The 27732-nt window shown below is 37.5% G+C and overlaps 1 protein-coding gene across 1 annotated transcript in view; it reads right to left on the reverse strand.

Annotated features, from left to right (window-relative positions):
* Positions 1-5149: 5149 nt before the first annotated feature.
* The window catches only part of LOC132130013 (voltage-dependent N-type calcium channel subunit alpha-1B-like), a 121544-nt gene continuing 98961 nt past the window's right edge, over positions 5150-27732 (reverse strand). Inside the window, exons 28-46 of the mRNA XM_059541579.1 lie at positions 26696-26860; positions 26038-26148; positions 24491-24574; positions 20926-21042; positions 20753-20818; positions 18886-18977; positions 18619-18769; positions 17750-17877; positions 16522-16618; positions 14717-14822; positions 14154-14261; positions 13782-13891; positions 13482-13639; positions 13252-13381; positions 12673-12783; positions 11069-11107; positions 8844-9099; positions 6722-6942; positions 5150-6634 (exon numbers count right to left, since the gene is read on the reverse strand). Coding sequence (XP_059397562.1) covers positions 6086-6634; positions 6722-6942; positions 8844-9099; positions 11069-11107; positions 12673-12783; positions 13252-13381; positions 13482-13639; positions 13782-13891; positions 14154-14261; positions 14717-14822; positions 16522-16618; positions 17750-17877; positions 18619-18769; positions 18886-18977; positions 20753-20818; positions 20926-21042; positions 24491-24574; positions 26038-26148; positions 26696-26860 — 2799 coding nt within the window. The 3' untranslated portion in view covers positions 5150-6085. The remainder of the gene's footprint in view (positions 6635-6721; positions 6943-8843; positions 9100-11068; positions 11108-12672; positions 12784-13251; positions 13382-13481; positions 13640-13781; positions 13892-14153; positions 14262-14716; positions 14823-16521; positions 16619-17749; positions 17878-18618; positions 18770-18885; positions 18978-20752; positions 20819-20925; positions 21043-24490; positions 24575-26037; positions 26149-26695; positions 26861-27732) is intronic.

A 27732-nucleotide genomic window follows, 5' to 3' on the forward strand; every position in this document is an offset into this window, starting at 1 on the left:
TGGAGAAAATATCATTAGAAAATCATAAAAATACATAGGTTCAGCTTTGTCCATGACACAAACATTTCATTACCAAAATAAAACTGTATAGAAAATGTATAGAAAATATTAAATTAAGTCATTTTTTTCCAAGCTTTATTTTAATATCTCTCAGTTCAGTGATGCTTTTTCATACAACATGTAAATGGTAGAAATGATAAGACTGACAAGAGTCAATGAGCTGAAATATATGGCATTATAGAGCCATCATCAGATCACAGGAGTTAAGCAGTCATCTCTGTGCATCACTCTATTATTTTCAACAACTCTTTTCCAACAAACTGAGAAGTGAAGTGTCTTCTAGTTTTCTCCCAGAAATCCAGGGCTAAGTGTATCAAATATCTTTATTTCTAATAAAAATAAAGAAAGAAAATCACCAGCCAATTAACTCCTTATAGAAAAACATGGATGAAGGTGTACAATTTTCTACATGCACAGTATGTCATCATAACATGCAAACATGACATCATCCAAAGAGATTAGCCACAGGTCAGTTGGGCAAAGTATACAGCACACAGAGACAAACTAGTGCTGTAAAAAATTGGGCACCTGGCTCATATACAGTATTTATATATATATATATATATATATATATATATATATATATATATATATTGTATACATACACACACACACACACACACACACACACATTCTTCTTCTGTTTTTCCTTATCTTTAAAGAGGAAAGGTAATATCTAAATAAAGGGAAGTCAAAGATTTATTGTTTTCACAACAATCATCTCCATCCCAAAATGTAAATGGTGGCCAAAGGCAGTTCACTAGGACATCACATACTTAAAAAAAAATAAAGAAATCAAATGTCTGTACATTAACCTTCCTTTTAGCGACAAGTTGCAACCAGTACAAATACCACTATATTAATTGTAATACTTTCAGAGGGCACATCAGTGTCGAGCACAATCAGCAATGCATCTGCATTAAAATCTGGCATTTTTAGGTGAGCTACACATCCTGTATATATAAAGATCTCTGTGAAGTGGTGAATTGGTCCCACTGGTGCTAAAACTAGAGTGTGATGAGTTCAGATAAAGCTACAGGATGGGGAGCAGTCCTAAAATGTAATTTTGTTGCATAGCCCTACTGTACTTCAACAGTCAACATTTCCCTGCACTTAGATATTACAGAGCACAACAGTCAGGCTCCACAGGTAAAAATTCCATTCATGTAATCCATAGAAAAATCCAATGTAACTTTTGAATTAGCATCGTAAGTGTTGAGATTCTTAAGCAAACATTACTGTAAAGAACTAATGTACCAATCATAATCCTGTAAAGAGATTTGCCAATACTGAAAATTGCATTTATTTATTTTCCGCCCAGTAGCTTTATACGATAAATCAGAAAGTTTAGTTTCCCAAAATTTTCAGTACTGTTTTTCTTCTAATACATTTTTGCATGAAATTCCCATGAAGATAATGAAAATAAAATACTTCCATAACCAAGACCACTGAAAAAGCAGGCAGCCACTGTTGCGCTCTATTGCAGGCTCCCCTTAATATTACAACCATGTAATAAACCCTTCAGACAGAAAAGACACAGTCGACAAACTGAATACATGGGCAGGATCAGAGAAAAAATCATTTTCTGAATAAATTAAACTTGATTTGTTAACGATCATCCAAAACATTACAGTCTCTCACTAATTGAGAAAATACAACATATTCTTAATTTCACATAGGTCACTCTGAATCTTTTTGTATGGTGAAAAATAGATACAGGAGAAAGTCAACTAAGTGCTTCAATCTGTCTCAACTTCTTCCTCTTTTAATCAGTTACTGAAAGAGAAAGGCATGATAATAAGTATAATAAGCCCTCTGGAAACAACACTGACATCAACAGCAACCAACAAATACAACCTTTCAGTCTTTTATAACTCAACTGCATTAGCATTTTTAATATGTCATCTACTTTTCCCTGAATCATTTCAATAACACACTCTAAATAGACCAACATCATCAACAATCCACCTGAACTTTACAACGCTACAGTCTTTGTTTTGTGCAATTTCTTTCCTCAAATACATGCTCAAGTACTGTACATCTGAGAAACAAAAATCAGTGACATTTAACCTACAGGGTACAGCATCTCTTCACTGCCTCTCTTAGGCCAAATGCTTCATAATGCATCACGCACCAATGTGGCAATAAAATCTCAAAGTTTAGGCACTTGGTATCTTACCTCTAGAGTGTAAGAAAATGATTAGACCTTACATAATGTCCAGCTACACTCGGATCATTTACAAGGTACAAAATGGAACACTGGGAAACGATATTCAATCTACCACAGTCTGATAGAAAAGTGAGTTCAGTTTGGTCTTTTTTCAGTAGATGGGAGCAGACCAACTATTCCACTCTTGCTAGAGAAAGAAGTAGAATTGCAGCAGTGCAAACCTTTAAGTTGTGTGTCCACCAAAGAGTTTTTAGCCACCAAAAAATGCCAGCCGCTCTTCTAAAAAAGCCCAGTTGTGGGCACTTAAAGGGTTAGTTCACCCAAAAATCTAAATTATGTCACTAATAACCCTCATGTCGTTCCAAACCCATAAGACATCCGTTCATCTTCGAAACACAGTTTAAGATATTTTAGATTTAGTCCGAGAGCTCTCAGTCCCTCCATTGAAAGTGTGTGTACAATTTACTGACTTTATGCAGCATTGTCTTCTCTTCCGTGTCTGTTGTGAGATTTCAAAACACTGCAGTTTAGTGATATCCGGTTCGCGAACGAATCATTCGATGTAACCAGATCTTCTTGAACCAGTTCACCAAATCAAACTGAATCGTTTGAAACAGTTTGCGTCTCCAATAAGCATTAATCCACAAATGACTTAAGCTGTTAACTTTTTTAATGTGGCTGACACTCCCTCTGAGTTAAAACAAGCCAATATCCTGGAGTAATTCATTTACTCAAACAGTACACTGACTGAACTGCTGTGAAGAGAGAACTGAAGATGAACACCGAGCCGAGCCAGATAATGACTCGTTCTCGAGTCAAGAACCGGTTGCATCGGTTTTCGGATCACCAGTAGTTCTTTCGGACAATTCGATTCAATAAACCAGTTGAAGAAAACGGTTCACTGGTTCTTTTGCGCTCGACGTAATGACGTCATTTGCGATGATTCTCCTTGATTCAAGCCTTCGGTTTACCCGCGCTCATAACGTTAGCACAGAATCAGTTCGGAATCAATCATCAAAAGAATCACTTTGGTTCAGACGCTCTGTGTGTCATTCTGCTTCATGCTGAATCACACATACGCAGTATCATCAGCTCATCGGTCCTCGAATCGTACGCGTCTGACAGAAATGGTTCTTGACTCGAGAACGAGTCATTATCTGGCTCAGATCGGTGTTCATCTTCAGTTCTCTCTTCACAGCAGTTCAGTCAGTGTATTGTTTGAATAAATGAATTACTCCGGGATACTGGTTTGTTTTAACTCAGTGGGAGTGTCAGCCACATTAAAAAAGTTAACAGCTTAAGTCATTTGTGGATTAATGCTTATTGGAGATGCGAACCGTTTCAAAAGATTCAGTTCGATTTGGTGAACTGGTTCAAGAAGATCCGGTTACATCGAATGATTCATTCGTGAACCGGATATCACTAAACTGCAGCGTTTTGAAATCTCACAACAGACACGGAAGAGAAGACAATGCTCAATAAAGTCGTAGTTTTTGCTATTTTTGGACCAAAATGAATTTTCGATGCTTCAAAAAATTCTTACTGACCCTCTGATGTCACATGGACTACTTTGATGATGTTTTTCTTACCTTTCTGGACATGGACAGTATACCATACACACTAGGGCTAGGAATAAACGATTATTTTTTAAACGATTAATCTAGCGATTATTTTTTTCGATGCGTCGATTAATCTAACGATTAATTTTTTCCAGACCGATTCGATTTCGATTATCTCCCCATTAATTGACTACTAACAATTTATACATGTTGATTTACACATCTGAATGAAAAAAACATGAATTCCTTAACATTGCAATATATGTTTATTGCTCTTAAAATTACAAAATAAAAGACTGACTAAGAATGCATTACTTTGCACTTGTATAGAGATAGCATTCAATAAAACCTTGAAGCCTTGAAAACACATAGCTTACTGAAACAAGCTTACTGAACACATAGGGCCTAGCTTACTGAAAAAAGTTCTTCTTTCAGGTGAAAATAACAACAACTTGATGTCTAGCATTCAATAAAAAAGGTCACCCAAAATACTTGTTTAGAGCAATTAAAAGAATACAGTAACCAATGTAAACTTGAGGGCTTTAAGCTAATACAGATAGTGCTTTTCCAAAAAAAAAAAAAAAAAAAAAATTAACAGTGGGAGCCAGCAGCCTGTCATGGAGAAAAAAAAATCTCCGAATGCTCCACGTGAAACTTTGGCGTTCCGCCCTTTTTCTATCGTGTCTAATGATTTTGATTAATATGCACGAGGGAGATAGAGAGAGAGAGAGAGAGAGAGAGAGAGAGAGAGAGAGAGAGAGAGAGAGAGAGCGCGCTCGTGTAGTTTGAAGACTGTGAGTGCGCGAGCGCGCGTGAAACTTTGGTGTTTGGCCCTTTTTCTATCGTGTTTAATGATTTTGATTAATATACACAAGGGAGAGAGAGAGCAAGAAGCGCTCGTGTTGTTTGAAGACTGTGAGATTGCGCGCGCAGCCGGGGCTCTCTCTCGTACGCGCCCTGTCACTGTCACTCACCGATCAAATAAGGCTTTGACAGCCGCCAAAAAAAAAGATCAATGCAGAAAAACCCCTGGATTGGTTATATAACGTTGGACAGAATGTTGATCCGGCCATCGCGTATATTCAGCGCACATAAGGTAAACGTTTTGCAAACGTTTTTTAGAGAAATAAAAACAGGTCGACAAATCGATGCGCATATTTTGCGTCGATGTATTTTTTGCGTCGACGTCATCGATGACCTCGACGCGTTGTCCCAGCCCTAATACACACACTTTTAATTGAGGGACAGAAAGCTCTCAGACTAAATCTAAAATATCTTAAACTGTGTTTCGAAGATGAACGGAGTTCTCACGGTTTTGGAACGACATGAGGGTGAGTTATTAATGACATAATTTAGATTTTTGGGTGAACTTACCCTTTAAGAGCGATTTGGAGGCACAGCATTTAGCTGTTTACCTGGCAGACACATGACGAACAAAATTTCAAGTGTTTTTTTGTTTGTTTTTTTACATTAATTTTGACATCTGAAGGTGTCAGACGATGATTATTCAATCATTGCACAAGTAGAATGTGATGGTTGATCAGTATGGTATTTGTCCCACCCCTCCTCCAATGCAAATGGATGTTTAGATAAAAATTGGCAGTGACGAGTGCAACATTTTATCCAAAGATGATCACTGTTCAACTCTCAACGACCAGAAAAAAATTAAGCAAGGAACAGATGCTTGTTGCCACGTTACGCTAGTACTTGCTGCTCCTATTGTAAACAATTGAAAATATACGCTGGCTTTAGGAACAAAAAGAAAAAAAAACTTTTTGGTGGACACACTGCCAAAATCCCTAGAAATAACTTTTCAGTCAATGTGTCCTGTGGAAAGAGTCTAAAGAACCTCTCAAATCCCAACACCTAAAATGTCTTACTTTTTCCACACAACTTTTTTCACCATAGCTTGTGTTTTTGGTCGTCTTCCTCTCTGAGGTCTTGATCACAGGCACAGCTGATGTGATCATCTCCCTGCATGTGACCCTTGTGGAATTAGTCCTAATGAAATTAAAAGAGGTGGGGAGCGTCACTTGAGTCTTAACTATTCAGTTTGAAACCTATCGAGACCTCCAAGCGCTTTTCATCTTGCCGCAACTTTCGTAACAGTGACAAGGACGTCTCTACTTTTTAAACAAGAGAAGAACACCTTTATAAAACCATATAGGCTCAAGCTGATGGTAAACAGTTGTAATAGTGTAAACTGCAGACATAACTCTTGCTCTCCTCCAAAACAAGGCTTCCTCCTCCTTCCTCCTGGGCAAAGATGATAAAATTCATGCTAGATCGAATCATGCTAACACCAATCATCTCTCTCAGTTTTTTGATAGCTTCCAGGTGCTCTGCAGGTTGAACTAGGTGCCGTGTTCACTCCGAGGGAGTAGTGATACCCATTAGGGACTCCGCTCTGGCTGCGCGAGAGCAGTGTGGATGTGGGAGCCGCACCTAATGATGTGTGGGCGATGGAGGCTGCAGTCCTGGGGGAGCGGCCCGTACCGTACGTGCTCAAGGCATCGTGGAAGTCGTCCGCTTCAGACAAGTTTGAGTCTTGCTGGAGGGGACCCAAGTTGGGGTCAGAGCCGATACGAGTGACAGGCACAGGAAATTGTCGGTGGGTGCTACTGCTGAGTAGGGCATCATGCTCTGACAGGCCACGACTAAGGCGAGTGGGGCAGGGCCCTGTAGACTGGGCAGTGTTGAGCTGAACCGGAGAGGAGTTGGCAGTCTTGTAGGCAACAGCAGGCCGAGGCGTAAGGGGCGTCTGAGGGAGCTGTCTACGCCCACGGCAGGGTGTGCTCGTGCCTGAGGTATGAGCTAATGAACTTCCTTTAGCTGTATTAATTCCCTGAAACACAATGGAGAGAAGAGAAAGAGTAAGTCACTGCTACACATCATGTGTGGACGCTAGAGGGACTGATGGAAACCACATGACCTGCTTAAGCTTGTTTGGGTCACGGGGTTCTCCTGGCGATGTGGATCTGCTGGGCCCGGCGGACACGCTGTGGCCTTGTTCATGGCTGCCGTAGCGATCACAAGAGTAGTATCGCTGCTTCCTTTCCACCGCTGAGGATGAATGGTGCTTCCTCTCAGGGGAGCGGCCGCGATCTCGCTGCCGTGCTCGTTCCCTAGGCAGCGACTCAGTGTTTGGATCTGCTGTAATACAAAAAAATTAATCACGTATATTAATCCGTCATGTCGTATTCAAAGCTGAACTGTGCATTTTTTTTAAATGTTAAAATATGATGTTCTATGGCTCTTTCAGAATATTTTTTGTTTGTTTGAGGGTTGCGACCAGCCCAACATAGCAACAGTGGTGTGAGAAAGTTAAAGTGGTCCTGACCATGAAACAGATGGGTGGGATCTATTTGACCAACCAATGGAAGACAGAGTGAGGTACTTTTTGAAGTTCTCTTTTGTGATTCAAGTAGTGCAAAAAATGACAAACTGCACTTTAAATATAAAAATGTTATTAAAAACAATTTACTGCATCTATTAAATATCTGCTTAGATGCACTTAGATGACTACTGTTCAAAAGCTACATTTTTTAATATATATTTTTTATGTTTTATAGTCTTGTTTGCTCACCAAGGCTGCTGGTTATAATATACAATAAAACTGTAATATTTTAAAATATTGTTACAATTTAAAATAATTGTTTTCTAAAATCAAAAGTGCTGGTGACTTGAGTGTGTGCATGTGTGCAATGCTGTTTGGTGCTGTTGTGATCTTTGACTACAAAAAAACAAAAACATGTAGAGAAAGATGTATGTGGGTGTCTGTATGTGTTTGAAATCTGAGCACCAACACACCAAACTAACATGAGCTTTCAGAGGACTGATGTATTGCCACGTTGACAGATCTATTAACAGAAGAGTCAGACTCTGGCTGAGAAGCATGTTTATTTTCCAGTGTTTCTAAGAATAGAATGAGATGACCAGGAATCTTGTAGTAAAGAATCCTGAGTTCTTCTCATGAAGAACCACATGCTCAATCAGTTCCAAAGTGCATTTTCTAGAAATAGTTTGTAAGTCCCTCTTTCAGTCAAAGACAGACAGAATAAATCCTACACCAAAGTGCCTTGGAGAGCAATAAAGAGTTTTTTCCTTGATAACCTGATCACTATAATCCTTAAAAGAATTTACATCACTATGCTAAACATAAGAAGCTGGGATTTTCAACTAGTGCTCAACTAGATTGTACAGACCTACATATATATATACATATATATATACAAATATCTACATACAGTACAGACCAAAAGTTTGGTCACACCTTCTCATTCAAAGAGTTTTCTTTATTTTCATGACTATGAAAATAGTAGAGTCACACTGAAGGCATCAAGGGCTATTTGACCAAGAAGGAGAGTGATGGGGTGCTGCGCCAGATGACCTGGCCTCCACAGTCACCAGACCTGAACCCAATCGAGATGGTTTAGGGGTGAGCTGGACCGCAGACAGAAGGCAAAAGGGCCAACAAGTGCTAAGCATCTCTCAGGGGAACTCCTTCAAGACTGTTGGAAGACCATTTCAGGTGACTACCTCTTGAAGCTCATCAAGAGAATGCCAAGAGTGTGCAAAGCAGTAATCAAAGCAAAAGGTGGCTACTTTGAAGAACCTACAATATGACATATTTTCAGTTGTTTCACACTTTTTTGTTATGTATATAATTCCATATATAATTCAACATGTGTTAATTCATAGTTTTGATGCCTTCAGTGTGAATCTACAATTTTCATAGTCATGAAAATAAAGAAAACTCTTTGAATGAGAAGGTGTGTCCAAACTTTTGGTCTGTACTGTATATATATATATATATTAAATATATATATTGTTACAGTTATTCTAATATTCAATATATATATATTGAATATTGTGTTGAACATGTAAAGCGGGGCCTTCGCTTTGAGATCCATTGTTCTAGGTGGTTGCCAAATCAAACAAGGCCACATCAAGTCTCTATGATATTTTTGTGATCTATGAAATTCACTATTTTCTTTCAGATGGAAGTGCTGAAAAGCGTGAACGAATGAATAAGAAATTCAAATCAGGCCCACCTGCAGGTGGTGGCTGCTCCTCGCTGATGGCTCGATCCAGCGATTTGTGCTTCTTGTCTTTGCGCCGCTGGCAGCGGTGATGATGATGGTGATGATGATGATGAGCTTGCTCCCTCTCTCTCTCCTGAGCGAGGGTCTGGTCCAAGGCCATCTTGGGCCTCTCCAGGTCATAATCGCTCAGATTAACCTCTTGCACCCCTCTCTGAGGAGTCAACGAGGACGTAGACCGCCGCATGGGACTCACGTCAGCGATAGGCTGTGTGGTGGAAATAAAGCGTGTTAAAATGTGAAAGATGAAGACTTGAAGGAGAGGACACATATCTAGCACATTACTAGAATGACAAGAGTCTCAGAGCACTAGACCTGTCACAACAGACGCACAACACCAGCTGAGCATGAAAACACAGTTCCACTGAAGATCGTCGTTCAGCCCGCTCCTGCGGACACACGCACGCAGCAGAGAACAGTGGAACACTGTCACGCTCGATGCAAACACTCTGCTGTTTGAATGCTGTCATCGAATCGTCTCTTACACACAGACTGGACGGCTGGAATAGTTGCTGCATGAACTATCCACAACCAAGCAGCGGTCACTGATCTATAAAGACTCACTGGTCCTTTTTTTGCTTAACCTTTGCTGTTAATCTCTAGATAATCTATAGTCTGCATAAATGTGCATTTACAGTCTCAAAAAGATATAAATAAATCTTAAATTGTCCTAAAATTCACTTTAGACCAGATCCTTTAGAGAATCTGTGACCAGTCCTTGGTGATGACTAGATTTTGTAAGTCTTCTACAAAGACTCATTAGTGCCTCCAAATGGCAAAAGCGCTCAGAACCTCTAAGAAGCAGTGAGTCCCTTCTTCTCATAGTTTAAACAGCTTGAAAAGTTTCATTTAAAGTGACTAATTGCAATTTTTGTTATATTGCAATATTAATTCATAATATTGTATTTCTGATTAAGGTGAGACACTGCAGGCAAAAACACTGTTTTTTCAAGCACCTGTCAATTTTGAGATTTTGGGCTTTTTGGTTTTTCATAAAGTGCTTTTTTAAACTAGTGGAAGGAAATCATCCAAAAGACACGGTTAAGTGTTTCTTTTATAGCACTTTATCTGTTTGTGTCAATAGATTTAAATTACAATACATATTTTTAAAGGCCGTTTTCTCAAAATGAGTTTTTTCTTCAACACTGAGCCATAAATCTCCACTTCAGTAGCACTTACACACACCAAACTTGACATTTTTATTCCTGTCTATATTCTGAAGGTTTTTACAGAGGGATTTGTTCATATATATTTTCCTTGATTATATACAACATTTTATTCCCCCCCAAATTGTGAAAATATATTGTTTTCTGGCTGTTCAAAGTATTTTCTGAATTATGGAGTGACAAAAAAAGATAACCAGAATTCCCTCTGTAAAAACATTTGACTCTAATATGTAAAAAAAAATAAACAAAGAATTTGAAACTGACTTCATCTAGTGTTCAGATTTTTGTACTAGACATTTATTCAAATTAGCACATATTTCATTAAATAATGCCTCATTTGCATATTTAAACATAACATTTTTGAAAACTTGTAATACATAAAATGTTTGCAATAATCAATGTAATCAATCAACTGGGTAAGTAAGGTGATAACTATTAGTTATTTTTTTTGCCCTATTCACCTGCAGTGTCTCGCCTTAAATGACTTGATAAAATTAGAAATCTTACACAAATATTAGTGTATGTGATTCCAATCATGTACATGGCTGAAAGATATGTGAAGAGAGGACTTCACTAATCAAAATGATACACAACCCACTAAATAAAACACACTCATACTTACAGTTAGCACCACACAACATCCAAGATAAAATGAGCATTACATTTTAATCTTTGCTTTTCGTATTGCTATAAACTGTGTTTAATCTGTTCCATTATTTGTAAAAAATAGTTACCCACAGTGATGAACTACTAAAACTAATTTTTTGTATTTATTATTTTTGTAGTGCATGTTAGTTTTGTGTTTACCTCACCGGGCTAATATGAATTCTGGCTGTATAAGTTTATTGGCCTGCTAAAAGAGTATAAACTCTAAAAGAGCTGGAATGGATAAAGCACACACAAGCCCACACAGAAATGGAGTGGCTGGCAGAGAGAGAAAGAGATAGATAGAGGGAGGAAAGGAGAGTGAGAGAAAGAGAGAGTGATTGCAGGTGGAACACTTGTACATACTGCTAGATACGTTCCGGCGGTGTGGCGTAAGTGGCTCCGCTGTTGGGACGGGAAGAGGGAGAGGACACATAGGTGAGGAGAGCAGGGCACACAGCTGTGACACTCATGGACACAGTAACAGAGTGAGACAGGAGGAAAGAGACCAGAAGAGAGGGACAGAGTAAAGAAGAAAACAGGTGCCTAAAAAATTAGGAATGGTGGATTAGAGATTGTTTGTGCTGAGAAAAAAAAAGGTGGAGAAAAAGAGAGTTCAGTGAGTTTGATGTTATGACAGATAGAGAGAAAGAAGAGACAAACAAGACAGAACAAGACAAGACAAGACAGGACAAGACTAAAAACAAGACATTATAACAAGAATGCTGGACACTCTATTCTATTAGCGATGTGGCAAAAATACCCAATCAAAAGAAACAAAGTATGTACACAAATAAATTTATAGTTAAAAAACAACATCAAATAATTATATTAGGTAATGAGGAAAAACTCAATATGAAACATACAAAAAAAACATTCATATTATTACTGTTAACTACGACTATTAAAAATTGTTTTTGTTAATTGAAAAAATCTTAGAAAAAATAAAATATAAAAATATTTGAACAACTTAAATTAGAAAACTTCATTTATAAATGTTGCCTTGGCGACTATGTAAAATAAAATTGAATAAAGTGTTGAATCACTAAAATAACTACAACTGAAAATAGACATTTTTAAATAACAAAAACAAATTAAAATGACAGAAGCACATAAAATGAATAAAACATACTAAAATGAAAATACCAACTATAAAAAGAAAGAAAGCTCATTCAAAATATTAATAAATATGATGATACTACATTAAAATACAAAAACAACATTGAATTACAATCTGAATTGTAAAAAACGATTTTTCAAAGTTGTAAAATAAAACAAAGATTATTGAAGTACATTTTACAAGAAAATACGGTTTCATTCTTTGTAATTAATTGTGAAATTAATTGGCAAATTCTGAGTGAAAGTTGTCTCTGTACCATTTTATGCCAGTGTATATGAAATAAATATAATTGAAAATAAACTGAAAGATTTATTTCCAACAAAGATAAAAATAAACCTTTCATATATAGTTCTGTATAGTGTAAATATACTGTACGTAGACTTCTCTCTCACTCTCACTCTCACTCTCTCTCTCTCTCTCACACACACACACACACACACACACACACACACACACACACACACACACACACACACACACACACACACACACACACACACACACACACACACACACACACAGAGCTGAAGAGAATAAATGTGCCTCTCAGTGAAGACAGGTGTATACAGTAAATTAAGCACTCCTGACTACTTCCAGTTCATTTGCTTGAATTCTTCAACTCCTCTCTACGTTCATTAATATGTCTTCCCTATAACCTCCATTCATCCATTCTCTCATACAGCTGCCCATTCACTCCTCTTCACTCTATCTATGCACAGTCACCCCCCCAGCTGCCTCTTTCTTTGCAGGAATTCATTTAGTCAGAATAAGAAACAAAGGCTGTACAGTAGTTATTTCCAGCTCTCACCAGAATGAACTCATATGGCCACGATGGATAGGAGATGTTTACCTGAAAGCCAGCATTGAGTCTGGGCATGGAGGCAGCTCTGCCGTGACCCTCCAGCACAGGATACCCACCCACATCAGAGTCATTCTCCATGTGTGTCATCTCAACTAATTCCTACAACATACGTAGAGCCAGACAAAACAACCACACAAATGGAACCATTGTGAAGAAGCAGCACACTTTAGCATACTTTTTAGCATACTAAAGAGTATTTATTAAGGAAACAATATACTTAAGTGCAAACTGAATGTAATGTTGTTGCACACTAAATTGCATGTTATTTGGATCTAAAAGGAAATTGATTAAAAGTTTCAATTTATATTAAAAGCAGTTGTAGTGTACGTTTTTTGAAAGTAAACTACAGTGAAGTACACTACACCGAAAATGAACTATACCCTTTAAGCACAATCCTTGAACAGTGAACAGTTTCTGGAATTGTTGCTGATGGATCAGACAATTTGTAGCTTTAATAAATATCACAGAAACTAGGGCTTAACTGATCAGTAAATGGCTGTAAATCTCTGACACATGTAACTTAAAATACAGGACTTATTTATGAATCACTAGTAGAGGTCAAATCACCTGAGATCTGTATGTGTTTGTCACATCTTCCGATTGGCCCCGTTGGATAGATCTTCTGTTCACTTCCTGTGCAAATTCCTGAGGTATACCTCCCGATGGAGACTTTTTCATGGCACTGCTCTGGTTTTGTCTGTGATATACATACAATTGAATTCAAAAAAGAAAAAAAAAAAAAAAATTCAAATGGAAAAAGTGTAGTACTTAGAAGACCAGAATGGTTTAACACTCACACTGCATCCCCATTAGTCAGGTAAAAGGATGTGGGCGGGGCATCTGGCTGTGGTGTTGTATCTGATTGAGAAGAGGGCGGGGCTTTCAAAACTAGTGGCTCCTGATTGTGCAAGTGTGTGAGAGGAAGCATTGGTCTGAAGAGAATTCCAGCTTTACTCTGAGGACAAAACACAACAGTTTAAGAAGGACTATATTATCAAACATTAATAACTGTTTGATAATAAAATATGGCTTTAATCTATATCTACAGAAATATTCCTAATATTAATGATAATTCTGCAGATATAAGTTTCCTCTACCTGTGTGCCTGGCGCAGCCTGCTGCTGTTGGAGTCTTTTGGCTCGGTTCTGCTTATAGTAGTCGAAAATCATCAGAGCAGCATAGACCTTCCCTACAGTCAGTTCATTATCTAAGAAAGAGGGTGAAATGCACAAGATATCAAATGGTCAGAAGTGTAGGGAGAAAACTAATGTCCACTAGGTGGCACCAAAAACTCAGAAGTCACAAGCAAAACTAGGCTGAATCACTCAGGTGGAAATATCATTAATACTCTTTCCAAATGAAAACCCAAACTCTCATTAGAATTTAATTAAGATTCCATATAAATGTTAATTGCTTTCTAAACAGAAATCAACCTTACTTTAGCAAGATTTTCTAAATGCAGGGCTTACGTTTATGAGGTGTCACCAGCAGGTCTACTGTTTTCGAAGACAAGTTACTCCAAATTTTATTTATTTCCCTCCTTAATTCAGCATCACATAGCCGCTGAGCCAGAACTCCTAGAAAAACAATAAGAAAGCAAGTCTGTGAGAAACAATAACGTTAACAGAGTCTTTCATAATGTTACTGTAATTCTTGCCATTGTTAATATCCCCATGTGAGATTTTTTTTTTGTCGGGCTGTTATTGGATGTTATCTTATTCTTTAATCATATTTTGCACCAAGTAAAAGGTTAACCACTTCAGCTGTTATTTTGATTTTTTGAAAATTAGGCATATGCAATATTGGACCCACCGGTGGGTCCCCAGAGTTGATGTGGTTAAATAAAAGTCTTTGAGAAAGCATCATTAAATTAACTTGTAACGTTTTTAATGATGGTGGAGTGTTAAATGTGGCTGACAGAACAGAGTAGTGACCGGTGAAAAGCAAAGCGCCGCTTGAGCTGATAGACAGTTAAAAGGAGCTTTTGATAAATGCCAGTGACTCACCCTGAGGGCTTCAAGCGGACACTCACCTGATGCCAGTTTAATCTCCAGGGCGGTCCGGATGAGAGCCATTAAAGTGGAGGTAAAATGAACCGTACTGTCTTCAGCTATAGGCATGTTCATCCTCACCAACCGCTGTGGAGTCATAGAAACACATAGTATGTGATTAATATCACACATGACTGCAGGATATGGAAATGACTATAACAAACGACAGGAGGAGTTTGCATGAGAGGAAAGAGAGAGTGTGTTTATACTTCATGCAGAGGATGGATGATGTTTTGCTGCATTTCTCCAGTTAGCAGACAGTAAAGTTGTTTTCGTCACACTGAGAACAGTGTGAGCTTTAGCAGTTATTGGAAGTTTACAGGTTTCTCAGTAAATGTGGTTACATGCACAATCTTACTGATTATGCTTAATAACCTGACAATGTACAATATCATGTAAACATCTTAAGAACTGTTAAAAAAAAAAAGTGCTGTGACCATTACTCCAATTTGCAATTAAACACCTTTAATGGTGTTTTAATGGCCTTGTATTTTCAATTGGTTTGATTTTGGGATCAACTTATTAAGTCTTATTAAACTTATTAAACAAACTTATTAAGTCCTTTATCCTTTGTGTTTGAGGTAACAATATTAAATGTTGCCAGTTTGCATGTGGGCAACTATACTGTCCACATAGAGAATGCAAATCCACTAGTTGTAATGTGAGGCGCCGATGGGCTGCACAAAGTCAGCGATGACCTTCAGAAAGGATGATGAACAGAGAACGAGAAAAGATAACATGCTGACCAACCAAAACTAGGAGCAATGACAGCACCCACCGCACAAACACGTCACGCAAGGTAAAGCCAGAGCAGATGCTTCACACATTAACACACGCAATGGTAATTAAAGAACAATTTAGAGGTTAAAAGAAAACAAATGCAAAATAAACAGAGAATGGATCTGTTTCTGTGGTGTATAGCGTAAAATCATGCACAGGGACAACACTCTGCATTCATTAGAGTGTGTAGGCCAGCATAGACATGTTTCCATAACTGCTACCAATAAAAAAAGGGAAAGGATGCTCCACTGAACACATCTACAGTAAGCTTTCTTTCTTTCCCCCCTGTTGATTCAGTGCTCTGAACTCATGGGGAAGTGGGGGCTTGTTCTATTTAGAGCTCGCTGGAGAACGTCGCATCCTCAAGCCTTCACGCACACAGACTGTATGGCCTCAGAGAGTAGCTCAGCAGACAGACACGAACACGCGTCTCTTAAATGTTACCCATTCAGACAGCTGGAACAGGGTGTGTAAACTTATTGACTCGGAGGCAGCTCTCAAAGTGGCAGAATGGCCTGGGACTAACACAGGCAGCCTGGAGATGCTTGAGATTCAGTTGTGATATTTAGAGTCACTTTTTTCCCATTCAATTCTTTACTTCCTTAGTTTCTTTTATACATTGCAAGACAACTAATTGTAGTACTGCTGTAGATGCATAAGGAAATTCTGTGCTGACTGTATTTATTCTACTGTCTACTTTTGTTGTTTCAAAATATATTAAGCTGCCAATGTAGACAGTATTTTAAGGGCGTGTTCAAGACAAACACTCTCTATCAGTTATTCTGCCTTCTAAGAAACTGTTTTCTATTGCAACATTGGTGACCATAGACTGCCAGTTTAAATCTAAAGTTTTACTACCATCAGTAAGATCAAAAAGCACATAATAAAGAGCACAACACAAAACATGAAAAAAACACTTCCACAATTAGAGCACTGACTGACAGCGACATCAGCCAATGAGAGGACAGAGGAAGAGCCAAGGAACAGTCAGGGGGATGGGATCTACCTTATAGGCGATTCGTGGAGGACATTTCTTTCCCAAACCTAGCGGAGGGGACATGTGGCGAAACATCTCGTACATATCGAGGTAGGATATGCGTCCACTTTACAGGGGTGACACAGAGAGTTCAAGAAAAGGAGGGGGAAAGAGTAGTGGAGAACATGAAGTAAATGTGATGTGAATGAAAGAAAAAAAGAAGAAAAAAACAGTTATCAAGGATTCTAAAGGAAGGTCAAGGGTATCCGATACCATCCCATCTCACAAGGATGGATGGATCACGCCTGCTTTTAAAGATAGAGGCTGCCGGTGAATCAGGAATGATGAACATGGCATGATGGGATTGGGCTGGAGGGGGGCTGTAGTCTGGAGTTTCATGCTAGGACGCACCACGGCTAACCAATCAGATACTCAGGAACAAAGCTATTATTTGGCCTAATTTTATGCACTGTATTAACAGAGCAAATAAAAGCTGCTCTAGTAGATCAATATTTACAATGAATGAACATATGGGATGAGTTTGGGATGTGGGATTTAGCATTTGGCTTTGTTTCCTGGATACCATGGTCACCCATATTAAAATTAGTAAGGGAAGAGGGGGAGGGGGAGTATAATCCAATCAGACATCAGCACTTTCAGGCATTTTATGGGGATTTTTTTTTTTACAGCACCGCCCCCCTAGAGGGAAGGTGTGTAGGTTCTCAAACCTTGTATGCCACCCTATTAGGGCACTTCTTTCCTAAGCCAAGGGGGGGTGAGATTATGCGCAACAAATTGTACATATCCATATAGTGTATCCTTCCACTGCAAAAAACAAGATATGGGTTAAAAAGACAGAGTTTAATAAATTGTTTCCACATTCCGTCAATATATGCATCTAATGACTTCATGCTTATTGAGATAACTATGCTCAGCTGTGTGTTTTCAAGTTAAAATGGATTACACAAACACAGAGCATAGGCTTCAAATCCGTTCTGCTCAAGATAGACTAAAAGTGGATGGCATGCAGAGGATAAGATTTGGATTCCTCAGCATTGACAGAGCTTGAGGATTTGATGTTAACCATGGTCACACAGTAAAATGGGATTCTTGTGACTTAAAGGCCTTGAGTTAATCAGACACAGCGGCGGTGGAGTACCCTCTTAAGCTGGCGTCTTTCAACCATTAGTCTCGAGCTGTCACATTTTTTAAAAGTGGCACTAACTGCCAGCGACAACCGTGGAGGAGTGATACGCACCAGGCGGCAGGGTCGTACTCAGCCCAGACACGGATGAACTCGTCGAGGTGATGAGGCCCGAGAATAGAAGCGTCACGTGTCAGGTACTCAAAGTTATCCATGATGACGGCGACGAACAGATTCAGCATCTGATTGTTGTAGGATAGAGGAAGAATTATGAAACACAGGAGAAGAAATATGTAAAATATCATCACAGTTTTTTTGTGTGTGTGTGTGGTGTCTTGTTGGCTAGACTCAAAGGATGTTTACACTCATTAAAGCTGCTGCACTTGGTGTGATTTTTTTGTTTTGTGTACTGTTAAATTAGTGCAAATACATTACTGGTCTCTTTATTCGATCATAAATAAAGCAAAACAGTCATGTGAATTATTATTACAAATTAAAAAGCTGTTTTCTTTTTAATCCACTTTAAAAAGTAATTTATTCCTGTGATGGCAACGCTACATTTTCTAACATGCCAACTTGTTGCTTAAATAATATTTCTAATATCACAGGTTTTATGGATGCTGATGAATAGAATGTCCAAAAGAACAGTATTTATGTCATATTTAATCAAATGACAAGTTCAAAAAATGACAAAAAAGCACCCCAAAACCTTAGCTTGAGCATTTCATTTAAAAAAGCCATAAAGTAGCTTTGTGTAAGGAACAGAGCAAATTGTCATTATTTGTTGAAAAATCACACTGTGGTCACCATTGACTTTCACTGTACTCAAAAGAGCAGCTTGGACATTCTGCTATAAATAGTTCTTGTGTTCCATGGAAGAAAGTCATAAAGGTCTGAAACCACATGAGTTGGGAGAGTAAATTATGACAGGATTTTCATTTTTGAGTGTGTGTCTGTTCGAATTTGAGATTTGTTCCACTAACCAGGAAGGAACAAAGGAAGATGAAAGAGACAAAGTAGAAGTAAGCGAAATCACTGCCGCACTCTTTTCCAGTAGTGCCAGAGTCATGGTCACATGGCCTGTCGCTCAGACAAGACAGCATAATTTCATGCCAAGCCTCTCCTGTAGCACTCCTTTAACATACAAACAGCAAAAATCTGAAACTTTGAAATCACTTGCACTAACTATTGCATTTTCTTTTTGTGAGATATTTTAAGAAGACTGAACAGAGATCAAACAATGGCTTTACCTGAACAACAACATGAGCGCCTGAAAAAAAGTTTGGAAGTTATTGTGAATGTTGATTGCCGACTCCTCGGACAGCATGATGTTACCAAACACCTGACACAGAGAGAAAATCACATCAGCAGTCTAATTTTGGATACATTACAGGACAATGCAAGCATTTTTGGTGGAGATAGGCTGAAAATTACATAGTGCAATGTGTGCACTTTCCTATTAAGGCTGCATGAAAAAACCTGAAGGGACTGTCAATAATTCAGACTGCCTCCAGAGTATGTTAGAGTAAGCATCTGCAGTATTAACAAGGCCACACACACATTTTCCATAAAATGTGATTCATGCTTATGAATTTCATAACTTTATGTCAGCCAGCAGACACGCAAACAGACATACTGACTCAAATCTACAGAGCTGCAATGCACTAACAGACAGTAAAACAAATCGCAATAATCTGTCAGCCACACACATTACAAAAACACATCCAGTGGATCTACAAAAGTGTATAATAATAAAAGTAATACATCTATACACATTTCTGCTGTTAATAATAATAACATATTAAACCCAATGCTTAGAGTACACTTTCTATTATTCCTGAAATAACTGACCTGTCTGTAAGATTGTAAAAAACAGTTATGTCGACTCGTCTTTTCATGATCATGTAAAGGCACTTAACTTTGTAACTTGCACAATATATGCAAGGATACCAGAGAGGCAATATTTACACCCACAGGGAATATGATGGTAACACGTAAGCAGAAGTGAACTAACCTAATAATTGCCATTTAGATGACTTTATAACTCAAATATGTAAGAAAGCATTAGTGTTCACTTCTGTTCAAAAGTTTCAAAACAGTAATCCTGTGAAATATTAGATCTAAAAATAACTGTTTTCTATTCCGATATATTTAACATTTCATTTGTTCCTGTACTGCTTAATATTTTTATAGAAACGGTGATATATTTTTCTAAATTCTTCTATAAATAGAATGTGCAAAAGATAAATAGAAATATTCTGTTACATTATAAATGCCTTTAAAGCCACTTCAGATCATCTTACTATGCCCTAGCTGATTAAAAGTTCATTAAAAAAAGTATTAATTAAAAATGAATAATAAATAAAAAAGTCTTATTGACTCCAAACCTTTAGAACAGTAGCTTAAGTGCACTAACAGAAAGATTACCTTTCCTTGTCACATGTTTTTATTATAATGTAAATGTATTTCCTACAGAATGAAGGAGGATTCTAATCAACAGCATGTCACATTAAATAAAGCTTAACTTGAACCATGACTGTAATATGATTATAATCCAAATCTTATTATAAAAATACTAGAAAGATGGCAAAAACTGGTTCGAAATGATGTTTTATGCTGAATGATGAAGCAAATGTAGAGTTGGCGGTAGGAGTTCCAAGTGTACAGTTGATTACATGGCTCACTGATGATGTTGTTTCCCAAGTCTTACAGGATACAATTAGCATTGATTTACAATGCAGTCCTAATCTACTAGATGGCAGACACCATCATTTCCAACACAATCTGGGAGATTGCCTGTTTGCCTTAAGTGAGCAATCAAACTTAAAGATGAGATCCGTCCGTAAGACTGGAACAATGGCTTCTTTTTCATAAAGACTATGAAGCTTTCAGATGGAAAAACACCACCTGCCCATGTAAAACAGCCTGTGCTTTTTACACAGATGACTGTGGTCATTCTCTATGAGTCCAAGATCAATAATCTATCACGTTAAAGCTGTAAACGTTAAGTGAGATGATTGTAGCAGCTGTGGTGATGAGATCTCAGATGGAAAGGTTGCTTGAAGGGTGACATTTATAAGACAGCAACTGAGGCTTTTAAAGCTCTCTAAATCTCACCTGCATCCCGATGATGGCGTATATGAAGAAGAGCATAGCAATGAGGAGACACACATACGGCAGAGCCTGAGGACAAAACACAGTTATTTTACAGACAAACAATTATCTTCAACTGCTGACAATTACTGTTGTTGTCTAAGCTGTCCAAGTAAAGCCAAAGGTCAAGTTCTGACCTTAAAGGACTGAACGAAGGTCCAGAGCAGTATGCGAATGGTGTAGCCCTGCCGGAGGAGTTTAATGAGACGAGCGGCCCGGAAGAGTCTCAGGAAACTCAGATTAATCCTCTTATCCTGAATACAAGCAGAAAGAGAGATCAGAGATGCATCACCGGAACTGTCTTTAAACCCGAGACAAGGACACATTCTCAGTAAGTCAGTGTCAGCAATGGCCTCTGTTAGATCTGTTAAATTTATTGATAAGGTATTAAAACTATTTAGTCTCATGCAGGATAGTCTGGTAATGATGTATGAACAGTCTTGCAGGAACATGCTTTTAAATAGAAATAAACAAATTAGTTAGGGACGGGCAGTATGACCACAGTGTAAGATATTATATCACAGCAGGGTTATTACTGGTAACTAGAACTGAAACCATAAAAAAACTATTACTTGAAATAAACTAATATTTCCATTAACATTAAAATATTAATAAACATATTCTTAGTTAATATTCCAACACAAAATTTCTTATTGACTCTAGCTGAAATACTAAAATAACTAAAAAAAGCTAAATAAAATAAAACTATATAGAAATAATAAAACTAGTGGTGGGCATAGATGAATTTTTTTAATCTAGATTAATCTCACTGTAATCTTGAAATTAATCTAGATAAAAATGGCTAATTTGAATTCTGCCGAAGGCATTCAGAATATGTGTGCTACCCAACTAAAATATTGACTAAAAGTAACGTTAAGTCTTTGAGAACGGGTTTCTCAAGACAGTTGGTGCATTAGACCAGGGGCTCATCTCCTATTTCCAAAATATAGCGTTATTTTATGCCGTTATTTCCCTGTCAAAAGTCGAGAGCGCATTATTGTAGCGCGAAAGTACATTAATATAATGCACGAGCACGAATCTCTCAGCTCGCCCAGAGAAAATTCTTACAAGAGCAACGTGTATCTGAGAGCGCAGAGAGATTCGCGCTCGCGCATTATATTAATGACCTTTCGCGCTACAATAATGCGCTCTCGACATAAGTGAAAGTCATCATAGCTCGCCTATTATAGACACAGCTCCCAACCCAACTTTGAGAATAGATTAACGGTGATATTTTCTTTTATCGCCTGATAAGAGTCTCACGTTAACGCAGCACGTTAACGCCGATAAAGGCCCACCACTAAATAAAACTAATACAAATGACAAAAACACAAATAAAACTACTAAAACATAACTTCAGTATTATATTAATTAATTAACAAAAATTTATATATCTATACAAATTCTACAATACTTCACAAGTTAAAGAAACTTTATTTTAAAAAAAATTATGTATGGGTACTTGACACATGACACAAACCAATGAAAGATTATTCATAACAACTGACTTGAGAAACAAAGACCCAAGTTAAAAACAAAACGTCACAGTATATGGCCCATATACATACCACCCATCCCTAGTCTTTCAATACTGGAAAAGGGGGTAAAGATTGGGAAAGTCTGTTCGTCGCTGTGAATAGATCTTACGAACAAAAAACAACAACAAAAAGAAAACTTCACATCTTAACATAGTGCTGGAATAATCAAAGTCTGATCTCAGCAGGTATAAAGGTGAGAATTCAAGATGTTTGACAGGAGGAGAGGCTTGGACAGAGACAGGCAGTGTAGGAGCGATGAAGCCACTTACCATCTGCGCAGTCCGTTGGGGGAAAGGAAGAGGACAGGTGTCAACAGAGATTTAGCATGGAAATAAGAGTCACAGTGAAATCATTAGGCAGAGGCCGTAGTCCGTCTCTGACACACAGAGACGCAGCTGTCAACACTCATTGGTGGAGATGATTTGGTCTTATAAACAGGTTAAATGATTAAGGGCTGAACCAAATTCATTTAAAATCATTTAGTGCAAAGGGTTCATTGAGCCAATCAACTAAATGTGCTTTGAAAGTGAAAGTTTTTATTAATGATGTATTATATTTGCATATGCAAGCATGTAGAGAATTATATATATATATATATATATATATATATATATATATATATATATATATATATATATATATACAGGTCCTCCTAAAAAAATAGCATATTGTGATAAAGTTCATTATTTTCCATAATGTAATGATAAAAATCAAACTTTCATATATTTTAGATTCATTGCACACCAACTGAAATATTTCAGGTCTTTTATTGTTTTAATACTGATGGTTTTGGCATACAGCTCATGAAAACCCAAAATGCCTGTCTCAAAAAATTTGCATATCATGAAAAGGTTCTCTAAACAAGCTATTAACCTAATCATCTGAATGAACTAATTAACTCTAAACACCTGCAAAAGATTCCTGAGGCTTTTTAAAACTCCCAGCCTGGTTCATTACTCAAAACCGCAATCATGGGTAAGACTGCTGACCAGAAGGCCATCATTGACTCCCTCAAGCAAGAGGGTAAGACACAGAAAGAAATTTCTGAACGAATAGGCTGTTCCCAGAGTGCTGTATCAAGGCACCTCAGTGGGAAGTCTGTGGGAAGGAAAAAGTGTGGCAAAAAACGCTGCACAACGAGAAGAGGTGACCGGACCCTGAGGAAGATTGTGGAGAAGGACCGATTCCAGACCTTGGGGGACCTGCGGAAGCAGTGGACTGAGTCTGGAGTAGAAAAATCCAGAGCCACCATGCACAGGCGTGTGCAGGAAATGGGCTACAGGTGCCGCATTCCTCAGGTCAAGCCACTTTTGAACCAGAAACAGCGGCAGAAGCGCCTGACCTGGGCTACAGAGAAGCAGCACTGGACTTTTGGACAAATTTTGCATGTCATTCAGAAATCAAGGTGCCAGAGTCTGGAGGAAGACTGGGGAGAAGGCTGATTGCCTCCATGCCACGCCGCATTGAAGCAGTCATTTCTGCAAAAGGATTCCCGACCAAGTATTGAGTGCATAACTGAACATAATTATTTGAAGGTTGACTTTTTTTGTATTAAAAACACTTTTCTTTTATTGGTCGGATGAAATATGCTAATTTTTTGAGACAGGCATTTTGTGTTTTCATGAGCTGTATGCCAAAATCATCAGTATTAAAACAATAAAAGGCCTGAAATATTTCAGTTGGTGTGCAATGAATCTAAAATATATGAAAGTTTAATTTTTATCATTACATTATGGAAAATAATGAACTTTATCACAATATGCTAATTTTTTGAGAAGGACCTGTATATATATATATATATATATATATAGATAGATAGATAGATAGATAAAAGTTTGTTTGTTTATGACTTGACAATTGAAAATTTCTTAGGTTTTCCATAGAACTCTGTCGAACTGTCCAGATGATTTTAACTGCAGGTAAAACTAAAAGAAGTAAATCTGCAACACACATGCGACACAAAAAAATAAACGCTAAAAGCTCACAAAGAGACAAAGTTACTGTAAGCTTTTAGAGGTTCTTATCTGAAACCACTGCAGTAAGTCAGTTATATTATTTCAAATATGAGATTTTTAAATTGAGAAATTGAGATTTAAAAGGATTTTATTTAAATACCTTTGAATTTTTATTGTCAAACGCTTTGATTGTCTCTTTGATGACTCACCTTCATCTCAGTAACCAGGATGTCAGTGATGCTCCCCAGGACAGTAATAAAATCAAACATATTCCATGCCTCCTTTAGGTAGTTCTGCACACATTGAGAAAAATATTAAACCACAGCTATTAAAATCAAATTCCACCATAAACATCTTAAACCGTATCAAATCATTGCTGCAATACATTGCTACAATAATTGCTACATTAGTTTTTTTTTTTTATTGAGTACCATTATTATTATTATTTAATATTTTAAAAGCTTAGAAACATGCTTCTTTCAAATTAGTTCAAAATGAGTCAGTTATGAGGTTTAATTTCAGTTATGATGTTGCATTAAAAGGCAGCTGCTGTACATTTTTGAAAAGACCCTCTCAGCAGAGCTGCATTTTCTGAATAAATTCATTATAATTACCCCAATTTAACGCCACCCTTAATCCTTAGAGAAATCTTTTGCCATTTTTACATTTCGATTTAGCTTAAGTATGGACCATTTTTACTTGTGAAGACACAAGTCTGTTTTAAAATAGTGAGGACAATGTTGCTCTTACAAATATAAAGACTAATACACACAAACACAGGCAGCCTGAAATGCAGACATTGGCGAGTGGTGTAACAGATCTTTCATGGCAGGACGGTCCGTCAGGTGTCCTAGCCTTGGTTTCATATCTCTCCTGAATGGAGCAAAGATTAGTCGACTGCTGCTAGACATGGATCCCAGATGGAACAACACAAGTGAGACCCATTCATCAACTCAGAACAGGTGGAGGTAAAGGCAAGTGTCACGCACCAGAAAAGCTTCTTAATAAATGACCCTCATTAATGGAAATGGAGCTTGAGATGAGACCTTCTGCTGCAGGTCAGACCAGCCAGCACCAAAAAGAGATTTATGATGCAGTGCACACCCCCCCTGCTCATACTGTACCACCCAACCACACACTTCTCACCCGCCTGTCATTAGCTTCTCACTGATATCACAACTCCTGCAATGCCGACGGCCCTGCAGGCTGGTCAATCAACCAACAATACTCCACTTTTCACTCAAATCTGTCTCTCATAGTGTCCTTTTTTTCTGCTCCTCTCAAAACTGGATCAAACTAGTTTTGGGTGTTTTGAGTGTTTACTAACAGGGTATAAAGTCTGATCCACATTGCAATTTGACATTTCTAAATATTCACCTAATATAATTAATAGAAATTATATTAAATAAAATAAAAATGCAATTAAAAAAAAGAACTAGAAAAAAAACATTGATAGATGTTACCCTCCTCCAGTAAACCAAACATCATCCCAACACATGATGTTTTGTTGATTATAATTATGAGTGAATCAAATGAAATGAAACATGTTCTAATAGTTTAAAAATGATGAAATGCATTGATAATAGCATACTGGAAGACCATAAATGTCTCCTGGTAAAGCTTGAAATGACTGGAGTGCAGTGTTAATTTGTTTTGCTGTACATAGTAGTGTTATACATAGACAGAATACCTAGTTTAGTATCAAACACTGACTGTTATGATAAAAGATAAGTAATATAAGACTCTCCACTCTCACCAGTGGGCCGAAGGCGATGACCTTGAGAATGCACTCCAGCGTGAAGAGAGCTGTGAAGATGATGTTCAGCCACTTCAACATGTCCTCATAAGGTGTAGGAGCATTATGGAACTACAGAGGAATTAAAAACAGAGCGACTCTGCACCCACTCAAATATTCAAAATATCTGTAAAATAGGCTTTCAGGAGTGCAAATTAGAAATGACTTATTCATAACTGACTATTCACACATCATCATGCAATAATCAGCATTGCTGAACTCCACTCTCTGTGTTGGACCCTTTCACTTTAATTCTGTGGATGTTTAAGATTCTTCATGGAACCATAGATTTTGAGAACCTGTATTTTTTTAAGAGTGTAAAGTCATAATAGATAAAAGTCTAGAGGGTACTTCCTGTTGGCAGCTTACCAAACGTACAACTGACAGATGAACTGAACTAGACGGTTCTCAAAGGAACAGCATTATGCTATATAACTGGATGCACAATCTAATTAATTTAAAATTCCTCTTTTTGTTCAAATTTCTTTTAATTTAGAAAGTTTGCTGTATGACTGCCATGCCACAAGCAGTAATGGAGAAAAAAGGTATCATATATAAATGTCTAATAGTAAATTTCCCTTACTGTAATCTTCAACAGTCTGCAAATGACAGCTGTTACCTTCATCATGAGAACCACTGTGTTGATGGCAATCATGCTCAGGATGGAGTACTCAAATGGAGTGGACACCACAAACTTCCATATCTTGTACTGGTAAGACTGCTTGTCTTGCGGCATGTAGCGAGTCAGAGGTTTGGCGTTGATGGCAAAGTCGATACAAGCTCGCTGTAGATGACATCAAAACACACTTATTTCAACATAAAGTCCTCAACAAAATGTAGAAGTGAATGTCTACAAGCATATAACTATTCATCACCCAGAACTTTCCATGTTTGATTAACAGAACAGCATTGGTATTACCAGAGCTCTCTAAACCTAACTAATGAATGACTGAACGAATGAGTGCTGGAAGACAAACAACAAACCAGCTGTACAAATCAGAGTTACAGCAGTTTAACCTTTAATCATCCTTTGGGGTCAAAATGACCCCAATGGATTTTTCCTTCATTTTTTAAAAGTGTTACCTTCATCGCAGGGGCATGAAACTCGGTGACATTTCCTAAATCATCTATCTAAACATGCACAAAAAAACTGGGCTTGATTTGGTTGTTCTAAAGGTGTGTAAAAAAAATTTACCTTTTAAGGTCTTTGGGGTCAAAATGACCCCACATTGAAAATGAATGGGAAAATGCAAAAAATGACTTTTTAAAATTTTGTTTGTCAAAAAAATAAAACTAAATCCATTATAAATCTGAAAATTTCTACAAATAAACCAAGATCTGGTCCTAGAGCATAAATAAAAAGTAGAACGAACTTTGTATCTCATACACACACACACACACACACACACAAACACACACATGTATGTGACTGCAACAGAGAGCATTTTTACAGAAATTGGCAAATAAAATTAACTAAACTGGCATAAATCTAAAAATTTTTACATTTAATTCAAGGTCTGGTCCTAGAGCATAAACCCAAAGTGGAACAAACTTTCTATCTCATACACACACACACACACACACACACACACACACACAAACATACGTATGCCACTGCAACAGAGAGCATTTTTATAGAAATTGGCAAATAAAATT

This window comes from Carassius carassius, chromosome 47, assembly GCF_963082965.1.
Source record: "Carassius carassius chromosome 47, fCarCar2.1, whole genome shotgun sequence".
Lineage (NCBI taxonomy): Eukaryota > Metazoa > Chordata > Actinopteri > Cypriniformes > Cyprinidae > Carassius > Carassius carassius.